General features: G+C 36.4%; 1 protein-coding gene across 5 annotated transcripts; it reads right to left on the minus strand.

Annotated features, from left to right (window-relative positions):
• Nucleotides 1-318: 318 nt before the first annotated feature.
• Nucleotides 319-23,590, minus strand: LOC135640856 (autophagy-related protein 2-like). 5 transcript variants are annotated; one of them, XR_010497475.1, is made up of 13 exons: nt 23,202-23,590; nt 21,089-22,134; nt 17,740-17,888; nt 14,731-14,978; nt 11,432-14,632; nt 11,216-11,328; nt 8,479-8,683; nt 6,142-6,255; nt 3,373-3,480; nt 3,147-3,279; nt 2,045-2,247; nt 1,338-1,443; nt 319-886 (listed from the first exon to the last, which is right to left on the minus strand). XR_010497475.1 is itself a non-coding variant. In XM_065155632.1 (13 exons), the coding sequence occupies exons 1-13, from the start codon at nt 23,385-23,387 to the stop codon at nt 826-828; spliced, it is 5,964 nt and encodes a 1,987-aa protein (XP_065011704.1). In that variant the 5' UTR covers nt 23,388-23,590; the 3' UTR covers nt 319-825. The 5 variants fall into 5 exon arrangements, 3 of the variants coding, with proteins under 3 accessions (XP_065011704.1, XP_065011706.1, XP_065011705.1); XR_010497476.1 differs by having other exon boundaries at nt 319-928; XM_065155632.1 differs by having other exon boundaries at nt 1,338-1,534.
• Nucleotides 23,591-25,574: the final 1,984 nt, after the last annotated feature.

Genomic DNA, 25,574 nt, shown 5'->3' on the forward strand with positions numbered 1-25,574 from the left:
CCATGACACAGTATTGGGAATACATCAGAGAACCAATCAACTTAAAATTCTTTGTTCAAACAATACATCAGCACACTTACATTGCATGTGCACTTAAACATGATAATACATCAACGTAGCTATTTATAATATTTGTATTCAACACCGAAGGCTTGGAAGTACTAAAAGTTATTTCAAATAGGGAAATGAAGGTATAACCAAGTTTAGAGAGCATGAAGTATCTGATTACCAGGAATTCTCAATAGCAAGCCGTCAGTCTGTGTGGGACAGTTATTGTTGATTAAGATTTTGGCAAAATATAAGCTGATTGGAATCGAGTTAGCAACAGAATGCATGCAACCTTTTCTTGAAAGGAAGACACCAATATGGCTATCTAGCCTTGTTGCTTACAAGGATTTACAAAAATTTCATCAAGAAGAAAAGAAATATAGGTGGGAGAAATAGGCGCGCACACACAATCAACATGCTTTATACACAAAATCCCTATTCACAATCTGTGACAAAAATAGCAGACTTAAGTTACCTAATTCTGTACAAAGGTTACCATCTTATTCTGTTGCATAAAGAACCACTCTTGAAGAGCTATACACCTGCATCATCCAAGAAACATTAACCATTATTTGATGTAACTTAACTTACTACTGACTCAGTTTAAGGATGCTTACAATGTACTAGCACACTATGTACAGGCAATTGTAACCAGCGCCACACATGGCTATCTGATTTATGGGGCACAAGCTTGAGCAGAAAATGGGCCAACGATTCTAGTGATACCATATATATGGATGATGCATCTTAACTGCCAAGGAAAAAAAGATGGCAATCTTATGATTGAGACGAACCCAGATATTTCTCCACGGATTCCTTTTTGTGCTCAGGATCCATGCTGCAATATGCAAACTAATCATTAACAAAGATTTTCAAGCTTCTGCATAATAAAATACTTCCTGTCAATAAAAGAAATGAAAAGAGTACAAATTTTAGTTTATTGAAGTCTCTCGATGCAAAAACATAAAGCCTAATTCTTCCATACCTATCAAAGAAAAATATAACTAGAGTGCAGAGTTCTTTTTTTGTACTTGGGATATAACTACAATTCATTATAAACACCTGGTGTTTTCAATTTCATTTAGAGACCAATTTATCCAACACCTTCAATGCATACAATTTATCTCATAGATGTGAGGCTGGTGCATTTACTAGTCGTGGTTGGAAACTTGGAATCTATTTAAACGTGGTAGTCCTAATGAAAAACTCTCTCTGGACATAGTAAGGTACAAATCAACTGCAGGGTGAATAAATTAGTTAATGAAATATTCATAGCAAAATAAAATCACCTATTTCTCAGTCCCAGTAATGTCCAGTGAACAGCACGAGCAGAAGCAGACAAAGGAGCTATAGCAGCAGCAGGAGTTCCACGAATAGCAGTTGCAAGGACTGATCCTGTACCAGCACCTCGCTGATAAGCTTTTAATGGAGTCACAAGTAAAGCAGATGTAGTTCTACCAAAGCCATCACTTAAGCTCTCATAAGCCTACAGAGAAGAGTGAAAAATGTCATGGATATGGATAGGACTAAATGATTTGCAGCTGATCTTTAATCACTCCCACAATGGATAGGAGGAGCAATAGCAAACACAAACCAAAGTAACAAAAACACTGCTCCATCAATTTTAGGCACCATAAAATAAAATCCAGTGAATGTCCCATCCTTTTTGCTTTAGGTGAGTGCAGCTACTAAGGTTTTGGTTGAAGCACATCATCAGGAACACCCCCAATACTTAAAAGGCAGTTTAAATTATTTGAGGTTTACGATTGATTGAATTTCAAAAAATCATATTAAGTAATTATCCAACTTGTGAATACATGGTATGCTCGTTAGTATAACCTTGTAATATGGTGCATGAGAATAAATATGACCACTAGTTAATTTTGTAATGTGCAATACCAAAATCCTATAATCATAAAGAAACAAGAAGCTTTTGAAACCTCATAAATATGCCCATCAGTATAACTTGGTAACATGGCACATGAGAATTGTGTACCTGCTGGATCCCCTCTTGCGCATTTTCAGGTTGATTAGATCTTACATTTGCTTTTTTTCTCTTTATCTCGGACAATGGGACAGACATAGGAATACTTGTAAGGAAGTCTTCAGTTTGGAGTAAAATCTCATGTGCTCCAGCTGCCAAATGCAATCCCAGCCCCACAGCTTCAATTGATATGCTCTTAATGAAAGACATTGCTCCTACAAAATGATGCTGATAGTTCAGTGCATTCTGTTCTTGTATGGCTTGTATGAAATGCAAGACTACGAAAGGTGACTTTTGAAAACTAGTAAATACTTGCAGATTTCAAATACATTATGCTTAACTGCATTTTTAAAAGAATTCCATCAATAAAGTTTGAGTAAAAACTAGCAGTTTGCATTTCGCTCGTAAGACCATTTATTTCTTCAAGCCCTCTAATATCTAAAGTCAATCATTCAGGTCTTTACCTTTTTGGCTAGCATGCCTGATTGCACAAAAAACAGAACTACAAATCATCCATATCGGTAGACGACAGGCCTTGGTGCAAGGGTAAGGTCACTCCTTTGCGACCTGAGTGATCAGGATTCAGGTCATGGAGACATCCTCTCTATATAAATGTAAGGCTAAGTACATTGATCCCAGAAAACACATTGGAAAGAGCCTCATACACTGGGTTTGTTCTTTTTCCATTTTAACCATCCATATTAGTATTTTAAGTGGAAAAAAATGTTTGATATTGCTAAGTATGTTTTTATCAATTTGAAGCTAGAATTAAATCTCTTTTTCTTGTTTTCTTCTTAGACATAAATATCTCTGATCTGCATATTGAATAGTGGGAATAATTTTCTGGCGGTACTTTTTTCTCTTTTCATGTCCAAGGGGCACTCAACATGGCATAGCGCACCAGATGTAGCATTTAGATTTTGGATAGCAAACCAACAGGGAATATTCTACCAGAACTTGAAGCGATGGTTAAAGAAATGACAAACTAAAATAAACTAATCATCTTAAGCTTTTATATTATTAGAAAATATAAACCAACCAATGTCAACGAAGCAACTTGCAAGAAGAAGACAGACATCTAAACGGAGACAGTAAAAAATGAATACATGCTTACCTCTCTGCATTCCCGTCAGAAACTTATGTTCTTTCTTGTAGCTTTTTACTGGCAGTGACACCAACTTTTTAGTGCCAGAACTGACAGCAGACAATGATTTTATGGGTGGAAGCCCTTTCAATAAATTACGGATCTATAAAAAGACATTATAATTAGAATGAAGATTGGATATTTTATAATCATAACTATTCTTCAGCAGAAATAATTGAAAAAGAACGATAAAAACCTGGTTGTGAGCGATATCTTCCAACCACTCCCCAACAACAGTTTCACAAATGTTGCTCCACCCATAAATCCCAGTAGCACAAACATGTTTGAGTTGCAAATCAATTCCCTACAATTACATCAAGATTAACTCTGAGCAGTAAATACAAGGTCAAATTCTGGTGTAATGAATGCATAATAGAAGAAATACTCTCACACCAACTTGGTGCAGTCTGCTTTGTTGAGCTAAAAAGAGGCAAGCATAAAAAAAAATCATTTAGAGTGAAATGTAAGTGCTTGTATGCAAGGATTGAAATATCGTACCGTACTAGAGTTTCGAGATTCGCTTGGTATGGTACGGTACTATATACTGAACGGTATAATATATATATATATATATATATATATATATATATATATATATATATATATATATAAGTAAAAAAAAAAGAAGGTCGACTGCCTCATCACCCTTTTTGGCACGTGGGGAGATGAAAACCTTGGTTTCTTCTCCCCATGTGGGCAGAAAACCAGGGCGACGTCGCCTCGTTTTATGTATGTATATATATGTGTATATATATATATATGTATATAAGTAAAAGAAAATTGTTTTCTGCAACGTCGCCTCTCTTCTCCCTGCGCGGATGAGAAGTCACCGACAGATGAGGAGGGAGAGTGGCGTCGATCTCCAGGTTCTCCTCTTCTTCTCCCTCTTCTTTCTTGCCTCGATTAATACCACGCTTCTCCCTCTTCTTTCTTCTCCCTCGGTCATCAACCGATTTAGGACAGTAATGGGGCGGAAACAGCCCCAATTGATGGTACCGCCCGATAGCGAGCTGTCCGTGTACCGATCTACTGGCGAATCAGTATATACCGCCCGGTACGGATGGTATTATTCGAAATTAAAATCCTTGATCAAGAATTTACTGGGTGAAATCCTCTTTTGCAAAACTAGTGAACATGCTCAATCTTCTATTTGTCCTATAAGTTTTTTCTTTTTATAGAAAGCTTTTATTTGATGGTTGCAACTATCAAATTGCCATTTCAATCAAGTTTTAGTCCACGACTGGAATTTGTTATATCCCCCTTGGTGAACAATACCAAAAGTTTTCATTAGCTTTTAGTAACAATATAATTCAGTTAAACATTTCTTCAATGACTTGTTCATCCATTCTCATCATTTTCTGTCTCCAAAACAAATTTAGCTGTCAAGATTCTCAGCAACTTTTATCATAGCTGAACACACAAATACAAAGAGTATCTACTATCTATCATAGCCTTTAAGGTCTCAATTCAATTTATCATACAAAACTATCATAATAAAACCTTAGGAGTTAAGACCATGGAATTCTACTAGGTATGAATTTGTTAAAAAGCTAATTATATTACAAGATCATCAAATCAAAATTTATGATCTTTCCATTCAAACATTATTTTTTTATATATTAAAAATGTATGTAAATCTTAGTCATTAGTTAAAGAGAGAGTAACATTCACCAGCTAACAGGACTAGCACAAAGAAACTTAAATGTATCAACACACATAATATCAAGTACAATAAGAGTGATTCTAGTGAAAGGAACATACAAAGAAAGCCATTTATAAACAAATAACATGCTGTTGAAAACTAAGTTCAACAATTACACATTTTAAAGTCAGTAGTTAGAATGATGAAATAAACGATGCAAGCAAAACACTGATGGCCAACAAGCAATTTTAAGCTAGAACGTATGACTCTAAGGTACTAATTTGTACAAGGACAAGCTATCTACGGACTTGATGTCAACTCTCACAGATCCGATGTGTGGGGCCCACGTACAGGGACCCTACTCTTCAAGTCTGTGAGAAATGACATCACCTCTGAAGTTTTGCAGGATGGCTCGCTACACCCAAATGTCCAGAACTCCTTTGTCTAATCTTCAAGTGAATAAATCATAGGAGCATTTAGCTGATTGGGGCAGAAAGTAAAATTTGCTTATCCTAAAGCAAAAGCTTATGAGCAGAACAACAAAGATGACAGCAACAACAGATTCACGGAACCATGCACACAACATGAAAGCTCCCCATTGAAGATCCTGTACATACCCAATGACATTTTTGTTTTAAACAAAACAAAATATTTAGGTTACTGACATGAAATTATTGAGTCCTTCCATGCAAATTCATGCTATCAGAAAATATTTAGGTTACTACCACCACAGGAGGAACTAAAACATGCCAAGAGTGAAGGAACCTATTATAAGTTTAAAACACTAATATAAAAGATATACCAACCTTGAGAAAGATAACTTATACATAAGAAGAAAGATGCCATCTATGGAAATTTTCAAACAGTGAAATTTTCAAAAAAGATATATTATAATGTTATAAAGTTAAAAATCTTTAAGAGTATGCAAGGAATTAGAGAGCTTATTTCAATGTAAACCTGAACAGCAACAGACATTGTCAATGTCTGAAGACCCTAAATCATATTGGATTATTCTAAATTTAAGTTATAAAAGTTATAATGGTTCATTACATAAGTCGATAATTGAGAAGTATGATACACTATCTTATGAATTGCTCATGGTAACCTGAAGCAGTAGTTACACCAAGTCAGCTAACTTTCTGTGTGGTTTCATGATCTCAACTACCTGCTGACTTATCAGTCTCCTAATATTAACTTCCTTAGAAAAGCATATTTTTTCTAAAGTCGAGTTGAAAGAGGGCATGGTCCAGTCAGCTATATATATCACTTCAAATCCTGATAATGCAAGAATGAAAAAAAAACAATTGTAATTTAGCAAGTTACCTTCCATGGCACTAAATTGAGAAGTTCAGCATAGTTTCCTCTTCTTAGTGCAGCTGCATCACAATGACGAGGAATATAGTCAACACGTACAACCACAGGCCTCACATCACATTTCTACAATGAGAAAGATTAGAAAAGAATCAGACACGACAGTGCATGATGTTACTGTTATCAAGTATATCTTAGCATATTGTGCATTGTGATCACCATAGGAGGAACATAACAGAAACTACTTAAGCAGTAATGAATGTAGGTAGAAGAATATTGGACTCTCCAAGGAATGCAATTTCACTGTTTGGTATGGTATGACCAGTATTTATCGGTCCAACCACCACCCAGCATGCAAACGAACCCAATTTCGAGTGGTCCAACTGGAATACAGGCTTATCGCTCAGTGAACCCTGTGCACTGGGAGTAAGGCTGATGAACCAGGCTTACCGCCTGGCACAGGTCCCTGTGTATTGGGTGGGAAGGCCCATTAACCAGGCTTATCGCCTGGCACAAGACCATTACTAGGCCTGGACTGAGCAGTAAACCCAGCTAGCATTTTTATTTTAAAATTTTAAAATAAAAAATAAAATAAAACCCGAACTTATCCTCATGTGTTCTCCCCTACACCCACATCTGCCTCCTTCATTGCCTTCACCCCTCACCACTTGCTCGCTGCTCGTGTCAGTTGTTGTTGGCCCTCATCGGTAATCTTCTTCTCCTTCTCTTCATCCTCTTTTTCCACCGCCATTCCTCCTCTGCTGTTACATTCACTCCTCCTTTCTTCCTGACTGCCTATTTTCGTCCTCTCCTATGCTGCCACCTCTCCTCCTTCTATTCTTCCTCCTTCCCTCCTCTCCTTTTGCGTCGTTTCCTCACCCCCCCACCCCCCCTCCTCTCCCTCCCACCACTTCCTTCCCTCCTCCTCTCCTTTTGCATCGTCGTCTTCCCACTTCCCTCCTCCGCTGCTTCCTTCCCTCCTCTCCTTTTACATTGTTGCCTCCTCCTCCTCCACTGCCTCCTTCCCTCCTCTCCTTCTGCATCGTGACCTCTCCTCCTCCTTCCCTCCTCCGCCTTGTCTCTTCTAGTTTTCCAATTTTCAATTGATTTTCCCTCAACCTTTTTTTGTGTCAAACCACTGATATTTGTGGTATGTACCGGTCCAAAAAGGGATCAGTACAGGGTCCTATACGAGATTGCATTTCTTGGGACTCATAGAACCATTATTGTCATGGAAGCTAGCATAATCATGAACAACATATTAAACTATTTTCGTTATCTATAGAACCAATTTTTGCTCTTTTAATGGTTGCAATATTAATAAAGTGTCACCAGTTCTTAGTAATTGAAATTGCAGCTAAATTGATAGTTTTATGCAGCCAGGGCATTGAAGACTGGATTCACATCCATGCATCCAAAAGAATCTGATAATGGATTGGCTAAAAGCTAATCCAAATCTGATCTAGTTAACCATCAAGCTTTGTTCTGATAAGTGCAAACGCAATCCAATTCCAAGGAATCCCAACATCAATTATTCAAATATTGTCTTAACACCATTTAATTAAGTTTTGAAATTTATTTCTGCTGAATATTTACCTTAGAAATCAACGTACAGTCATTGAATAATTTGTCATAAACAGATTGACTCAAGGTCAATCTGTAACAGATCTGACTATATATTGGATCATTAAATCAGGTCAGTTACTGGGTTGTCAGATCAAAATGCTGATTCACATATGGCTTTATCTGGATTGGATAATATACGATCTACTGAAAGGCATAGTCTTATGTCACAGATCTTCTAAGAAAGTAGCACTTTTGAAAAATATGTAAAAACAGTTGGACTAGTTTTAGTTGTTCCATGTTGCTCAAGCTGGAAATCTTGGAAGGAGAAAAGGCAGCATATTTCTTATAATATAAGTTTGTACAAATGCAAATTTTATTTTAAATAACATAGTTATGAGATAAAGTAAATCCAACTTGAAGCTTTGAGGAACTTAACATTGAGAAATAGCTATCCATACTTTGATAAAAATGCAAAACAAAGGAGTGCCATAGCTCTTCCCACCAGGGAAGAGGGACATTCCTATTAATTGTTAAGCATCTCTATTCCTCTTCCACAATGGTGTGTGGTGAAGGCTTAGCTTGGTCCTTCAAAGAAGTTTGGTTGGTTCAGCTGAGCCACTTTTTTAAAGACATACTTCAATGAATAGAGTTGGAAGAGTCAGAATGGCCATACCACTTGCTGAAGATATCAGGTTAATTGAAAAATATTTAACAGAGCATATCTTTCTCACTAAGTTATGGCTGAAGAGCCTAAGTGAGAGAAAATGAGTCTGAAGAACTAGCCTGGAAGAATGGAAGAAGAGCCACCTCTACCATTGTCTGGCTTCCAAACCTCCTGCTGCTTGTCTTAGACATATCAGACTCATCCAAATTATTAGGTGGAACTGGAGAGGTATCATTAAATAAATCCTTGCCAAAGAAACTGATGAGAAAATTGAGATGGGTTTGATCGAGATGCAACCGAAGAGGCAAAAGCTCAATATGTAACCTGAAAACCACCAAAACTTGAGCACTGATGAATGCTATGACAATTAACATGGGTACCCAATCAGCCAAATTGAAAAACATAAATAAGTTTCAACTTGTATTAAATGACAATTTTACAGAAATTTTCTCAAACATTTCTACAAAGGCTTTTCTTAGTGTATCCCCAGAAAAATATGCAAAGCCCATCTTTTCCTGCTGTCACATAGTGGCATGTTTCCATCACATAGACTGAACCAGAATTTTCAGCAACCCTGTACAAACCAGTGAGTTGCAGAAAGCTAATTTTCAAATTTAAGGCAATTTAAATAATTATTTTATAATCTTCAATAGATTTCTGAGAGATTTTAATAGTGGACTTAGAAAAAAAGAGAGAGAGAGAGAGAGATGATCTAGTAGTTCCATTGATGTGATAAAAGATTTACGCATACAGTTGTCACAAGTGTTAAAACTACAAGAGGAGAGTGTCTTTTAAGCTTATTACAAATGAAGCTATTATATTATATAATATATATATATACATATACATATATATATATACATATACATATATATATATATACATATACATATATATATATATATACATATACATATATATATATATATACAAACACACACACACAGAGACATATATATATACACACACATACATATATATAAATATCTATACATAAATATATATGTGTGTGTGTGTGTGTGTTACAAATCTATTCTGAGTACCAACTTTGGTAATTTAGTCAAGAATGAAGTGAAGGATAAACTCCCATGGTGAATGCTATTTGTTGATAATATTGTTACAACTTTCAACATATGAAAATTTAGTTGGAATCAATTCTAAACACATGCTAAAAACTAAGGGTAAGCTGAGGTAAAACCTGATACGAAGTACGAAGTAGAATTTTAGCAAAGCTAAGGAGACCGATTGAAAGTTCAGTTAAAATAGACGAGAATAATCCAAAAGTAGAAGTTTTAGATATATTATATATATTATCCGACTGAATAAGAAATATTAATGAAGACATCATTTATGTAGTAAAGGCAAGATGGTAAAAGTGGAGAGAAAATTCCTATATGAACATTGTGTGGTCCTTAGATTAAAAAGAAAATTTTATAACACAGTTACAAGATCAACAATGCTTTATTGATCAAAATGCTAAATAGTCAAGAAAAACATGAAACGGATAGCATTACTGAGATGAGGATATCGATATGGATGATGTTACTATAGAAATAATATAAGAATGTTTCCATTTGTTAGGCATAGAAGCAACAGAAAATAAGCTCATAGAATATCGTTTTAGATGGTGTGGGCATCGCCAAAAATACCAATTGATCACTTAATCAAACATGGTGATCTATAAAGACTAATGGTGTCAAAAGGTAGAGGAAAACATTTAAAAAACATTATAAATATAATAAAAAGTGATTTGATTGCTCACAGTTTTACTAGTGATATTGCCCTAAATAGAGGCAAAAGGCAGGATAAGATCAATATAGTCAACCCAAATAGTTGGGACATTACAGCTGCTTCTTGTGGTTGCTTAGAAATATTTTTTACCTCAAGAAGTCATATCTGACAGTCGCAGCTCAAATATTGATTCAAACAAACAAACCCTCATGTTCATTTGATCAGATTTTCAGGTTTAGTGTTCTGTGTCTGCAATATATATGAACTCTCAAGAGGAACATTGATTAAAATAAACAGTGGATTACTGAGTCGATTAAGACAAAGGTGAACTTAGTGATCATTAAGTTGAAACAGTGAATTTACCAATTTTATCCTCGACTTCAATTGCTGTTATCTCAATTCTTTCCATCCCTAAATCCAATATCACCTTCTAAATAAAATTTATCTAAGATTCTTTCCCCTGTTTCACTAAAAAATGTACCACTGCATTATTTCCTGTGATAAACCATTTAGCCATGGCTAAATGAAGCAACAATCCAACACAATGCAATAAAATTTCATGGTCTAATTGTTGTGATTCAGATGGATAATTAGACTTAATATGTAACTTATACAAGTCATAATCACATAGAAACAAACAAATAAAAAGTCACTTCTACATGATGGTCTCTAAATAAAACAAATCTCATACACCTACGGTGACCTACCTGTCATAAGAGGTCAGGTGATGTACAAATGTATAATTCAGAATAGCTTCATCTTGAATGTAGAAGTGGTTATGACTGATAAGCTCATCACGGAAGCTTTAAGATATCCGAATCAACTAGACTTTTAGAAGGTGACTGTTGGCAAAGCTAGCTATTCGCACATGGAAAATAAAGTAAGACTGAATCTCTATAAATAGATTGGACATGGACAGGGAAATCAGAAACATGAAATTTGATAGGAAACTATCAGTGTTTTCCTTTGTAGGTTCGTGAATTGCACTTAACTGGCTTTGCTAAAGCAATCCTAGTATTTCAAATAAAAACATTACACAAATCAAATATGTATTATCTAAATGGTAAAGTCACAAAAAATACAATGGCCAATTTAATGTTTAAATAGGAAGCATCTGACAAGTACCTGTATTCCTCCAGAGGTGTTAGTGGGTTGGGCCTTACAGCTTCCAACATCAATTTGAATGCTTTAGCATGGGATTCTCTCAGATAATCTTTTGGTTGGTAATTACCTAAAACCTATATTCAAAATAACGAATACTTCAAACAAGATTCTTTACTAGTGTTTACTAGCATGAAAATATCAATGACATGTATAAAAAGTCAAGACAAAATTTCACACCATCTTCCAAGGTGCATCACTGCTTCTGTCATAAATCTGAACATCCTGAACGGACAGAGAAAACTTCGAGACATAAGTTACACCTTCAGGATATATGTCATACTGAAGATACAACCCAACCAAGCTAAGCTCTAGGAATGTGCTCCTATCTCTTCCATTCTGGGTCACACTACACACAGGAAGTCCCTTTGGTTTAGTCCAGTCATGGCCAGCATACATGCACCACCTTGCATTCATATTTTTAAGAACTACTCTTCCATTTAGAAGACAACAATCAACAGGGTAAAAATTGTCAGCTCCAAATTCCCCTTCTTGCTGCAAACTCTTTCCTTCAGGCTGATTCAGATTTGTTGAAATATGGTCTTCTAATATCATCAAACCATCATCCAGGTACCACCCACCTTGTCTGTGTTCAGTATCTTTATGAGATGATGTATCTATACATTTGCTATCTTTGCTAAAAGAACAATTGCTGACAGGCACTGGGGATGATGGAAGCATGTCAGATGCATAGTAGCTCTCGATAACCTGACTTGTGTATGTTCTATTTATGGGTTGGTTTAAAGTCTGTCCCAATTCTGCACTGCAAGATGAACCAGAATCCAGAATATTTGCTGCAAAAGCATCATCAGCTCTTGAGGCATTAACATTCAACATGTCCCCTAGCTGACATTGTTTGAGTGAGATATGAGATTGTGTTCCACAATGATCAGATGTAGTATGACATTCAAAAGCATTCTCAAGAATCTCATCCAGGAGTCCAGCGGCTTGATGTTCTTCACTACTAGTTGACAACTCAAAACCTGATCCTGCAGAATTGCTTGAGATAACTTCTGCAATGTAACTTGTATTCCGGTCCTTATCTACAAGCTGAATAGCATTCCATCTAGACTGTAAATGTATTAAAGCATCTTCAACATCAGGTGCATAAAGCTGCTGGAGCTGGGAAACTAAACGGAAAAGACCAAATGTTGTGTCATGACAGGATTCCAAATCGATATGTGAATCTGTACATTCAATTTCCCAGAACATCCCTCTAATTCTCAGAATAGCCAGCAGAAATGAAACCTGAGCAACTTTGCAATATCCAGCCTTTTGAAGATAACCTACACAATAACCACCGATATCATGTAAGGAGCCAGTTGATTCACAAATAAGAAAGCCTACATCCTTTAGATGAATATTGTAATCAAAGGTTGTGTCTGACTTAGTATGATGAGAGAGGCTCAATGATGCTGCAGCTAAAAGGCACGCTGTGCATACTTTTTCTGTCTCTTTGTCAGGTTCAACATCAGAATCATGCTCACAGTCTCTATCTTCAGTGCTGACTGCAGATTGTTTATTATGAGGTTCATAACTCAGAGCAACATCCACCAAATCCAGAAAAAAAGACAATTTTTCAGCTGTTCCATCATTTCCTTTCTCTCTAGGAGATGAACTAAAATATGAGAATATGTCACTAATCCAATCCAACCGACCACCTGGTGCAATAACTGTTCCACAACGAACCATTATGGAAGTATAGCTTTGTTGTGACAGTGGATTCCACATGTTTGTTACAGCAGTACCAGCAGGGCCAAACATTAATGCATTAGCACCTTCACCATTACCCCGTCTCATTGCAGAATTTCTACAGGTTAACAAAAGAAACTCCTCTGCTACTGCACGAGATTTTTCAACATTACTAATGATGGAACCCCACAGTTCACCTTCACCATGATTGAGCCATAAAAATTTTGCATCCCCAACTCCACCAGTGTTAGAGACAGATAGCAACTCAAACTTGTCAACTTTCAATTTAAAGTAATTCCATGATCCCTGTAGCTCCTTTTGTACTAGATGGTTGACCTCAATTACTTCATTTAGCCTAATAGAAGCATCTAAGACATCACATTTCACAAGAATTGTTGTTTGAGATGCATTAGAGGAACTGAGGAATTTGTTCTTGATGCTACTGTCAACACACACGTCCACCCCAATGGTAGCCTCTGAATATCCATCAATGAGATTATTCAACAAACAATTTAGAAGCTTAAAATCATGATTATCAAGATCGATGCAAACACGAGACAACTGAATTTGCAATAAAAATGCAGAACTGAGGATCAGCTCCTGGCGGACATTAGAACCTGTTTCCTCAAGGTCCTCTACATTGGTTACAGAAGAGAATTCGGATTCTTTTCCAATAATTTTGTTTCTATTTTGATCATGTGATGCAGACAAACTCCAAGCTCGATCTGCCATCCACCTGCCAGTCACAGGACCCTTCTGCCAAAGCATGGTAACTCCAGAACAAGAATATTTTTTTGTACCTTCAACAGATAGAATCTTCACAGCAGTGAAGAGTTGACTATTTAAAGTAGAAATCGTAACATCCAAAGCATTTTCTTTTGAAGATTCCACCAAGTAAATATAAAAGTTTCTTATACTCAAGTGGATTGAACTGGAAGGCGTATGAGATTGATCACTTCCAGAACTTGCCTCTGGAACTGTAAAGGCATCTGAAGCTTCTTCAGAGTTTAAAGTTGCAGAATGCTCAAGAGTGATGATCTTATCCAAAAAAGTTGAGTTACTGAAATCTCCATAATACTCAGAAGGAAACCATATTATTATCCTTGCCTGTGGAAGCACTATATTTCCTTGAAGAAATGCTCTTGGAGACACACTGGTCACATCATGATGAATGCAATTTTCAGCAACCTCATGAAACGAAATCCTCTCTCTTTCAGACAGCATATCAGATTGAACATCTTTATTTATGTTGTATTTCTTTGAAGGACACTTTATTCGTCTAAACAGGTCCAGCAGCATATAGACTAAAGCATAGTGAAACCATAAAACAAAAGGTGGCAACTCGATGACAAATGATGTCAATGCCACACCATGTGAGTCTTTTGAGTTGACATTTAACTTACAGCTGCATTCACCGAAAGTTTCCAACAATCTAACCTGGTTCAGGCCATTCAGAACTTTATCCCTGACAGCTGATTCTGAAACACGATTTCGTATATGGAAAGGAAATGGTGGAAGAGCATCTTGGACCTTTTCTTGTAGATAAGGGCTCAAAAACATTTGTTCTTTGGATTCATTCTTCCACTCATGTGAGGAAATTCCTGTGGCACAATTTTGAGTATCATAGTACGCATCAACTTTAATATGCTCGACTGATGCGCTAAACTTTGTATTTTGAGAATAAGTCTGCTGACTTTGTCAAATATATGAAGTTAGCCAACACACACAAAAAAATGTGAAACAAAAGCTTCAAATGAATTGACAAAGTAAGGCGCACCAACTTTTACCTCCAAATCTAGAACTACATTCTGACACTTTGCTTCAAGGTGGTGCATCTTTTCATTCACGGAATCAACTTCAGTTGTGCTGGATACGTCAACATTCGTAGGGGAATGGCAGCTCATATAAGACCCAAAGCTTAGCTCACTCAATAATTTGTTGGAACCATATGAAGACTGTTGATCATCGTCTCTGAGGAAAAGAATAACAGAGATACCAGCAATTGCAGCTCGTAAACTTGTCTCCACATGTTGTTCTGAATCAACATGGATGAGAATTTAGAAACACAGCCAGAAATTATAGTGTTAGGAACTGGGAAATAATTACTACAACATAATACAAGCTAATAAGAATTTGAATTAGTAGAATTGCAGTTAGCTCTCATGTCAGATATCAAATATGAAATGTTAAATGCTTAGAACAAGAAAAACTATAAGAACTCATTGATTAAAGTGGCAGTTTTCAGTCAGCTGGCAAGTGCCGTATACAAGTGACAGAGGAGTGTTTGACAGATTGGTGGAGAGAAATAGGAAGGGGAGAAACTAGAGGAAGGATAAGGAAGACTAAAAGGGATAACAAGGTCCACCAGCCATTAGCAAACTCAAAACTATTAGCACAATTTATCTTCACACAGAAACTAGATTATTGGCTGCTCCTTGGATTTGACTACTTCGTCCCTAAGCAACATTAAAGACTTCAAAAGGAAATAATCAGGTTAACTTTCTCTAATCTAAATCCACCAAAGTTACAGCCTATCCTAGACTAGAAATACTACTACTAGACTCAATGAATCTGGACTAATCAAACTCTGGGAAAAAGGAAAGAACAAAACTAGCTCCAAAATATCTAGAGAACTAGGAAAACCATAATCTTCCCACAGAGATTCAATCTAGATTCACCTTCATTATATCTAAAAGCATACATATTGCATCAATCTGCCAGCCCATTATCAGCAGAGAGTTTCTTGTCATTCTAACGACATGCAGACATCATGTTGGCTTGGTGTCAAGGGATGCAAGCAGGCTAGCACATACCATGGTAGTAGCCTAGTTTATAACTATATTGCATCAATGCCCCAGCTCACTATTAGCACAAAATCGCATGTCATGATGAGAATAAGCCAACATTTTATCAGATTGGTGTCAAGCAATCTATTCTGGTTGACATGTACCATGCCTGTAGCCTAGCACATAACCAGAAAACCCAATCATGTAAAATTTGAAGCCTTTTATTGACCAATGCACACTATTATGAAATTTGAAACTTTGCATGACCAATACATACCATAGAAAGCTAGTTGAGTACCAAAGGGGTTGATATGCATTAACTCAAATTACCCAAGGAAGGGAAGTGGAACTAGAAGTTGCAGCGACGTCATAGAAACTAGAAAGTACATGAAACTTACTGTAAAGTTACTGATTCAGCTACTAAATAATCTGGGTAAATGTTGTATATCAGTATATGTGAAGAATATCTTGATGGATTTCTGATGTCATAAAGGTAATAAAAAAATAGTACTGTTATAAATAGTATTTAAAATTTTAATTCAAAAGAATCAAAACAATGTCCCAATACAGGATCGAACATGATCGGTGTACCAGGCATGATCAAAAACAGGTTTGAGTACTGCTACAACTAATTCTATATCATAAGTAGGGTGTAGAGAATAAACAAAGGACTTAGAGGTTTAGAAATGAAAAACTTAATGAAGTTACTATGCTAATATTCTAGCTGCAGGCCGTACCAGAGGCGACACATGTACAGAAGGAGCAAGATAATAAAACCAAAGTACAACTTACCTAGGGCTACAAAAGTACTATTTAAGATTATACATTAATCATAGATGTTCCATATGTACAGAAGGAACAGTAGACTGAAATCAAATTATAGATCAATTTATATGCACCTTGGAGGAGAAAAGCACTATATTGGTCATTGGTGTCTTCTAGTACATAAAAAATGATAATATGTTATTTCTGAAAACAATATAATGACAAAAAAATTAACTTCTTAAAGTACAAAATTGGACAAAAACAATAGGAACTACAGAACAAATTGAACAGGTTAAATTAGGTCAACTAATAAATTGAAAAGATAAAAAGAAACATGTGCAAGGATCAAAGTGCTGAATAAACATCAACAAGCATAGTGTAACTGATATACTTGCTGATCTTTCACTTGAGAGAAAATTATTGCTAAAAGATTAAACAATAATGGAATTACACCCATGTAACTAAGTTCTAGAAAATGAAAAATGGTTCCAATTTTCACGACAAGGCAACAAATAGCTTTAAGGTGGGTAATTAACTTAATTATTCTTAAAAAATAATAATGAAACTGTGTGTTGTCATCTTTGGAAGAACAATGCTATAATAATGAAGGTTCATGAATACAAATCATAAAGAAACGAGTTCAACAAACTGGTAACAGATCTTTGATGAGACAACACCTGCAGACAAGACTTGCTCAACAAAAGAAGATATTTGGGGTTTGCATAAAAGTCGTGTTTCTTAAGTGTTGGGCAATTAAAAAATAACATATACAAAATGTAATATTGAGATGGATGTGCGGAGTCAATATGAAAGATTAAAAAAAAAAAATTATTTGTGAACTAGGTATCGCTTCGATAAAAGATAAGATCAAATAAAATTGTTTAAAATGGTATAAGCATGTGCTTATGAGACCTCCAAATACAGTTGTTAGAAGAGGTAAAATGATTAATGTTAGTGGTACATGTAGAGATAAAGGAAGACCTAAATAAAATTCATGTAGCCAACCCTAAATAATTGGGACTTACGGTCTTGTTGTTGTTGTTATTGTTAAAAGTCGTGTTTCTTAAGAAGGTTACATCAGCACGTTATTTAAGGAAACACTCACCTTTGAATTGGCAAGTAATTTAAAACAGTGATAATCTACAGAAAACAGATATGTGCAATACAAAAAATGTAACATGACAAGTCAGGGGATCACCACTAATGCAACGGCAACAAGTCTTGCAAATGGACAATGGAAATTACCTTTAGGAATGTCTCCCATTCCAGAAGCAAGATTAGATGCAACAGATATTGCATTGAAAACAGAACATGTCCAGTTCCATATATGACCACTAGCAGGGTACACCTGGGAGCTCCTTAGCTCATCAAAACATTCAAAAAACTGATCGATGCTGCAGATAACATTCATTCCAATTGAGAGATCAATCATAATCATTTTTTGTGGAAGGCCAAGGTTATATGGCTCAATTACATTGAGTATAGAGGATTCATCATATTGAACTAGAGAGTATACAAAAGCAACAAGACTGGCATTGAATGAAAAAGCTATGAACCTAGCAAACTTTTCAACAGCAGGAACCATCAAAGTTGGTCATCCATAGAAGAATCAGAATATTCACCAGCTAAAGTAATGGATACACTGATATAGGACATCATACTTACAATAGACACGTGGCAGCATGTAAGATGTGCATGCAAGAGGTGTCATGTTACTCTTTGCAAGCAAGCATTCAGATAAAATAGGTTTTTTATGTGAAAGAATCGTCACATGCTCTGTTTTTATGTAAATCATGAACTAAAATTAATATGGTAGCTAAGGAAACAAAAGGCAAATTACACAAATTTAATTCGCAGCTTTTTTTTTGGGGTCCAAAATCACCTAAAAGGACACACGAATAACAGTTCATCCATTCAAACCCATAGAGACAGAGAATAAAGCGAAGAACTATATAAGCAAAATAAAGCGAAGAACTATATAAGCAAAATAAAGCGAAGAACTATATAAGCAACTTTACATTTTCAGTTCCATTCTGACAAAACTCATTCGATGTCTAAATTCAGTATGGACAGATGTAACAACACTTGGTACTATTAGTACTCTCTGACTAGAGAGAAAGAGGAAGTGAAGAATGGAGCATGGTATGCAATTTCGAATGGTACCGCCCGGTACGGGCGGTACGTACCGGTCTGACGACATACCGGTATGCGAACCGCCCGCTACTGGACGGAACGTGCTACAGTGCTACAGTAAGAGAAAGAAATATTTAAAACTGCTCAGTAACAGCGATACAATTCTCCAACAGTCAAATTGACCGTTGGAGCCCTTTCTCATAGTATTTAAACTCCTTCTCCCGTATTTCACTCTATTACATTTTCATATTCTCTTAAACTATCTCAAACTCTATTTTTCTCACATTTATGCTCTTCTAAACTCTACAAAACAACGATTTGTGAATTGAATCAAGGCTAATTTGGGAAGATTAAGAGGAAGAACTTTCTAATCAAGAGGTATGTTTACATAAGGACAATTCGTAATAAACTGAAATACGAACCTTGTACAAGATATTCTTCAAAGCCCGAAAAAGATATGTGATACTCTTCTTACCTAATTTACATTGATTTTGCTAAACTTATGCTATTGCTATATTTATTTCTAACTTAAAAACTCTATCCTAACTTTTTTTTTTATTTTCGGAGGGTTTTACACCTAAATTAGGTGTATCGCTCGATACGCCCTGACGTACCGCTCGACCGTACTGAGCTAACCTCGAAACACCGGTACAATACGGTATTGCATACCTTGGAATGGAGGAAACAAAGAAGATGAGGAAGAGGAGAAGGACGTACAAATAGAGAACAAAGAGGAAGAAGAAGCACATGAGGAGATGACAACCCGAATGAGGAGGGCAGAGAGAGCATGAGTAAAAGATGGAGGAACTATAAGAGGAAAGAGAAAGAAAAAGATAACTATCAAATGTTACCCCGTGTCCACCCGATTCCCAGAGTTAAAATTTGGTAGTATGATTGATAAGGTAAGAATACAATATAGTATGCCTTGTATGAATCGAAACCAAGCTAAAATCAATGGTCCTTGTCGGGGTTTTGAATACCGATCTATACCAACGTACCGAGCTTTGCTCAATATGGTACGTACTGGTATGTACCATCGATAAGCCAAGGCATACCGATCGGTACGTCTCGATAACGATCAAAATCTGAGGCAATACCGATTGGTAAGCCTCGATACCAGTCAAAACACTGGTACCGCCCAGTAGAAAACGGTCCGCATACCGGTATCCTCTCGGAGCGGTACATACTGCCTGTACCGGGCGATACACATCGAAATTGAGAATACTAGTCCCTGTACCAATTCACAATAAAAACTATGCTTGATTTTTTTAAACCTCGTGTTTAACAAAAAAACCTTAAGTTGATAAGCTAATCTAACTTAAAAACAGCAGTTAAGGTGCTTAGGCAAAGGAAAGTGAATGAAACTATGATCTACCTATCTGAGGTTATAAGGGAACTATGGATTTGCCTAACTGAGATGCCTAATGGACAGGTTCAGTCTGTTCAATGCCCGATCAGAATAAAAACTAGTCCAGTACTGACCTTACCAGCTCATGTATACCTCTAGGGTAGCACAAGTACCCATATGCCAAAGGAAACTTAAAATGTGAATCTGCTTATCCAAGGTGCTAATGAAACTACAGAATTGGCTACCTGAGAACCTAATGGCCAGGTTCAATCATTTTAATATCTGATTAACTATAAAAATTAATCCAGTACTGAATAGAAGAGACTGTGGACCTCTGGGGTTATGTCAGGAACCCATTAGACTGCTCACCAGTCACCAGCACATAGTGATTGACTGGATAGATTAATTGATTGACCAAGGGACAACCCAGGGCTCAGTGACACCTTATTAACAAGAAGGTTAAACCAAAATTTAACAGAAATAGCCTTAACCTTCCCAATGAATAAAAGAAACATCAGAAGGATAAGATCATTCACAGGGCCAAATTATCATTTCTGATTGCACAGAAGATAACTTCCATCTGGTCATAAGGACTAGGCTGTTAATCTCACAACGTAGTTCACTACAAGGGAAGCAAAGTATGCCTCAGTGGAGCAAAAAGCCTCACCTAACATGAGACAAAGTCAAATTTGGGCCTTAATAAACACCACACGAATAACCTTGTCAGAAACATTTTTATGTATTCTCTTGAAACTCTTACAAGCCTCTTTTACATGAATATATTCCTGTTTTGTTGTTCTCATCTTATAGTTAAACCAAGAAAGAAAGAAAGCATTATCAAGCTAACAGATACATGTGAGAATGTGGTTTCATCCACAAGAACAATTAAACGAAAATAGCTTCTATAAGGCACGGAAATAGTTAAGATGGCAAAAATAAGAAACAATAGCGGATTTCAATAGCTACTATATGACACAACAATATGTCACTCCTATACACGTATTTTGGAAAAAATGACATTGCTGAGATAATATCTAGGGAAAGAATTTATATAACGGGCATGGACAATATTACCATGTCATGTAGTCATCATTTAAAGTTCAGAAAACAGACCTTGCACCCAAATCTGGCTCAACATCACTTTGATCCTCATGATAAACATATTCTGGGATCCAATTGTGAATCACATTCGTCCTCATAAGCAACATATTCGGAACTACCTCTGGAGTGATTGCAGAATAAACGCTTCTTACTTCATTGGCCTTAACTGGTGTCTCAGCATCAGCATCTAGATATACAGTACATGACATTGATGAGTGGTTGCCACTTTTGCAACTAAATTTAAAAGAATCTGGACGTTTATGATTGTAGGTCCATTGAGATTCTCTAATGTTCTTCAGAGAATGCCACGTGGCTATGAGCCACTCGATGCTGCTGGGTTGCACCCTTAATTCCATGGGATCGATGGAAACATCTGCATCAACTTTATGTATATCCAAATATCCATTCTTCCATGGTATGCTTAAGTTCAATGTCCCTGAGAACCCACCACTTGCACCAGTCAAAATTGGAGTAGTACCATGTCGCAAAAATCTTTCATTAAAGCTCTTTCCTGTAACACTATGAAGTTCAATACCCTTGTCAATATCATCTATTAGAAGAAACTCAATGTTAGCTTCACAAAATTTTACGAAGTTCGTCAACTTTGCCATAGAATCCTCAGAAACACAAGTTCCAAATTCAGTTTCTTTAACTCGAAAAACTAATAGTTCATGTGATCTGTTTCTTCTTTCATCCAGATCTAAACAGGGATCAAATGCAACTATAATTCCATTTAGTTTAACATGAAAGCTTGTTAGGAACCACTTCACAATCTTGGCAATCGTTTTAACTCCTTCATGAACATCTAGAGGAATAGAACCATGGTAATGCTGAGCAGGCCCCAGCTCAATCTTGTCTGAATTGGTTTTCATATATTGTTGGCCATCATGTGCCAATTTACATTTTGCATCAGCGAGAGAAATATTGTTACCTCTAAATGGTTCAAGTACAAGCTCAAATTCATTAATTTCTATCTCACAGTTTCTAAGCTTCCAAGGAATTCTAATAGATAAGGATTTTAATGATCCTTCTTTGATCACAATTGGCATGCCAGAAACCTGAAACACAAACAAATCAACAAAACTAAGTTTGAAACAGAGGAACAACTCTACTAGTGACATAAGAGATGAAAATATGGTGTAATCTAGCAAGAACTTAAACCAGCACTTCGAAGTTGTTTGGCAACAATGAACCAAAAGAGACAACCTGTCAAGACATGTGGTCAAGTTTCACAACAGTGTGTAGTCAACACATTGAATTTTTTCAGGGGGATAAAAGGAAAACTCTATCATCAAGAAGCATAAAAGCAAATTTTCACCTCATGATGTCAGAAAATCAATTTAAGAAGACTGCAAAAGCTAAATATTTGTCATTTACAGGATTTGATTTCCTAGTAATGCTACCTCAGTAATTTTCACATAATGCTATCAACTAGAAACTACCCAGATCACTATCTTTGCAATAGAGAATAAACTCTCAGAATGATATATACTTAAAAGTTGTTTAGATCGTCCAATGTATAAGTTTGTTGATTTCCAAGTTTAAACAAACTTTACCATTAACATGCTACAAGAAGGGTTTCTTTCAGCAACCAATATCTTAACTGAATTTTCACTAGACATTACTAATGGTTTTACAAGGGTCTACCTCTTAGTGAAAGCCTGACAGAGTGAAATGCAAACAACAACCCTCAATATCCAATTAGAACAAAAAAGCCCATAAACCCCACTTACTGAATCTTTCAAACCTCTGTGACAATTAAAGTCTCAAATTATGTTCGTCCTGACGATCCCACAGGTATATATCAGTCCATCACCTACCGCTACGTAATACACCAGACGCACCACTATATATCCAGCCGGCATTTAGCGGACAAATCAAGAATCTTGAGTGGTCCAAATCTCCGTACGATAATTGTGATCGCAACATTCAACAAAATCCACAGTTTATTCATACCGCTTCTCTTTTTATTACCGGATACTGGGAAACTAAGAGAAATCACCCAAAAACAAAAGAACAGCCAGCCAAAGCATTGCATCTCAATTGCAAACTAAAAAACGAGAAAAAGGAAACCCTAAAGAAGCGGAAGAAAAGAGAAAAGGAAAGGGGGGATCTACATGATCACCTTCTGGTTGAGGAAATCGACGTTCAGAGCGAGGTCGGTGAGGTGGATGGTACCGGTGCTGAGCTGGACATCAAGCTGGTCGAGGTCGATGTCCCCCAATATCACCTCCCCGAGCTTCTTCTTCAGGAGGAACTTACACACGCGCTTGACCACGCTCGATCGCGAGAACTCCCACCGCGAGAACATCCTTGAGTTCCCTGGATCAGGGCTCGTTTCTCCGATCGCTAGGGTTTGCCCATCCAAGAACCAGAAAAGGGCGGAGGAAGAGACGAGGGAAGGTAGCTCGCGTACGCTAACCGTCTACGACCTATATGCACACAAAGCGGCATACGAATGGAAGTCGAGCAAAGCTCACTCCGACGAATCACGTTGTCATGTGACATAAGCAATCGAGCAGAGGAACGCGGTGGGTAGGGGATGCCAAACAGGGATTTTGGACTGGTGGGGGCGGAGAGGGCCCCACGTTTTACGTTCTCGCGGGTTTAGCGATGGGGTGACTTCGAATTGTTGCACATGTCAAGCAACGACTCAAGTTACCATGTCGAACGAGTGCACCCACGCAACTCGTGGCTGGAATCGTTCCTTGAGTCTCGTCGGACAGGAAGTTGTGCCACTAAAATTAAGACAAGGAAAATATTTATAAAAATGAATTTTAGGGTATTTTCTGGAAAAAAAATCAGTTTTTGATTGAGAAATTATGTTAGGATCGTTAGAACGGGATGTGATCATAGATAATAATAATTCTTTTATTCGGTCTCGAACCTTTATTTTTTGTCAATTCATTTCTTAAATTTTTAATTAATATTTTAATCAAGCCTATGACTAGTTTTATCCTTTGAGTCTTGTAATGTAACAATATATTATGGTGAAACTTTTCTATTGCTACGAAGAACATAACTTATTGATGAATGATAATCGAGTACACATTGATGATTGAGGAAAAGAAGTACTATTATGAGATTTTTTGATGTTATAACATCATATGATCACACGATAGATTCCTCGATATCAAACAATCAATTCGTTGGCACATGGACGTGAACACCTTGGCACCATGCGATTGACGACACCATATGGTTGATATGTTAACGCTAGGTGACCAATATCTTAGCATTACACAACCAACCCCACCCCACGATATTATGTGATCGATATCTCGATGTGAAATGACTGACACTATTATGCTATATGATAAGTATGATGATACTCAATGGCTTTGGCTTATCCCACTAACTATTCAGACATTATCATCTAATCTATATCATATATCAAAACATTATATCATCATAGACTTGACATAGATTGATAATAATTATGTTTGAGATCACACACCACATTCTCATATCATTTAGAGGTAACAATTCAATGAATTCACTATAAAAAGGGTTTCATAAATATATTTCAAATATATACAAATTACACTTGGAATAAATCAGAACTATCTAACTAACTTATAAAGCATTGGATTGTCAAGAGTGTCTTGACATAACATTTTAGGGGTTCCTAGGGATTCCAAATAGAGTATCGAAATTTGACTTGAGACCGACTCGAAGAAAAAAATAGATAGATCCGAATCAATTTTCATCCGGGACAATGACTTACTAATTATAATATCAAATTAACTTCAATAGTTTAAAGGTAATATAAGTATATTTATATATTAAAATATTAGTATGATGTATGTGACCCACTTACTTTAGACTTAGTGTTTAAAGCATCATGCTATAAATTTTAAGTTGTTAGCTACTTTAACTACAAACTGAAGTCCTGACAATAAGTCAGTTCCTAAGATTATAGTAGGTTGGTCTAAGCATTTTAAGTGGATCCATATAAATGGTATCATAGTGCAATGGTGAATGACCCAATCAAGAAAGAGCTTAATCGAGGCTATAGCTGGTGGTGACCAAGTTCTATTAGTGCTATAGCTGGTGGAAGGAGAGTCAAATCCAATAATTCAACATGTGACATAGTTGGGAAATGCAATGTAAAGTTGCTCATAATTTGAGCTCTGACAAATTTGGAATGTGGATGATAAAGAGTAATATATCTGAAGAAACATTTACTGTGGAATCTCTGCAGCCATGTCTCTTGCTCCAAGTTGTTTCTACAATCACTTTCCCTGCAAAGACACATCTAACCAATTCATATTCTCCCAATAAGAATGAATGTTTCATGGCTGAGCTTTGTCAGACCCAAGCTGATAGAATTGAACTTGCACCAAAGTTCAAACTTCGTAATTAAATAAACACTAAGCTCTATGCAAAAGACTATGAAATGTGGGCAAACTATGAAGAACAAGCTTTAACAAAAACAAGATGTGATGGTGTTGATACAAGGACAAAAACCAAAGCTGCCCTTTATATTTATCATGAA

Source organism: Musa acuminata, chromosome BXJ3-6 (assembly GCF_036884655.1).
Source record: "Musa acuminata AAA Group cultivar baxijiao chromosome BXJ3-6, Cavendish_Baxijiao_AAA, whole genome shotgun sequence".
NCBI classification, from domain to species: domain Eukaryota; kingdom Viridiplantae; phylum Streptophyta; class Magnoliopsida; order Zingiberales; family Musaceae; genus Musa; species Musa acuminata.

Coding starts and splice junctions, on each gene's coding strand:
- LOC135640856 (XM_065155632.1), bottom strand. CDS start 23,387: ATGTTCTCGCGGTGGGAGTTCTCGCGATCGAGCGTGGTCAAGCGCGTG. Junction 22,135..23,201: donor TCGATTTCCTCAACCAGAAG/GTGATCATGTAG, acceptor TTTGTGTTTCAG/GTTTCTGGCATGCCAATTGT. Junction 14,979..17,739: donor AATGGGAGACATTCCTAAAG/GTAATTTCCATT, acceptor ATGTTGATTCAG/AACAACATGTGGAGACAAGT.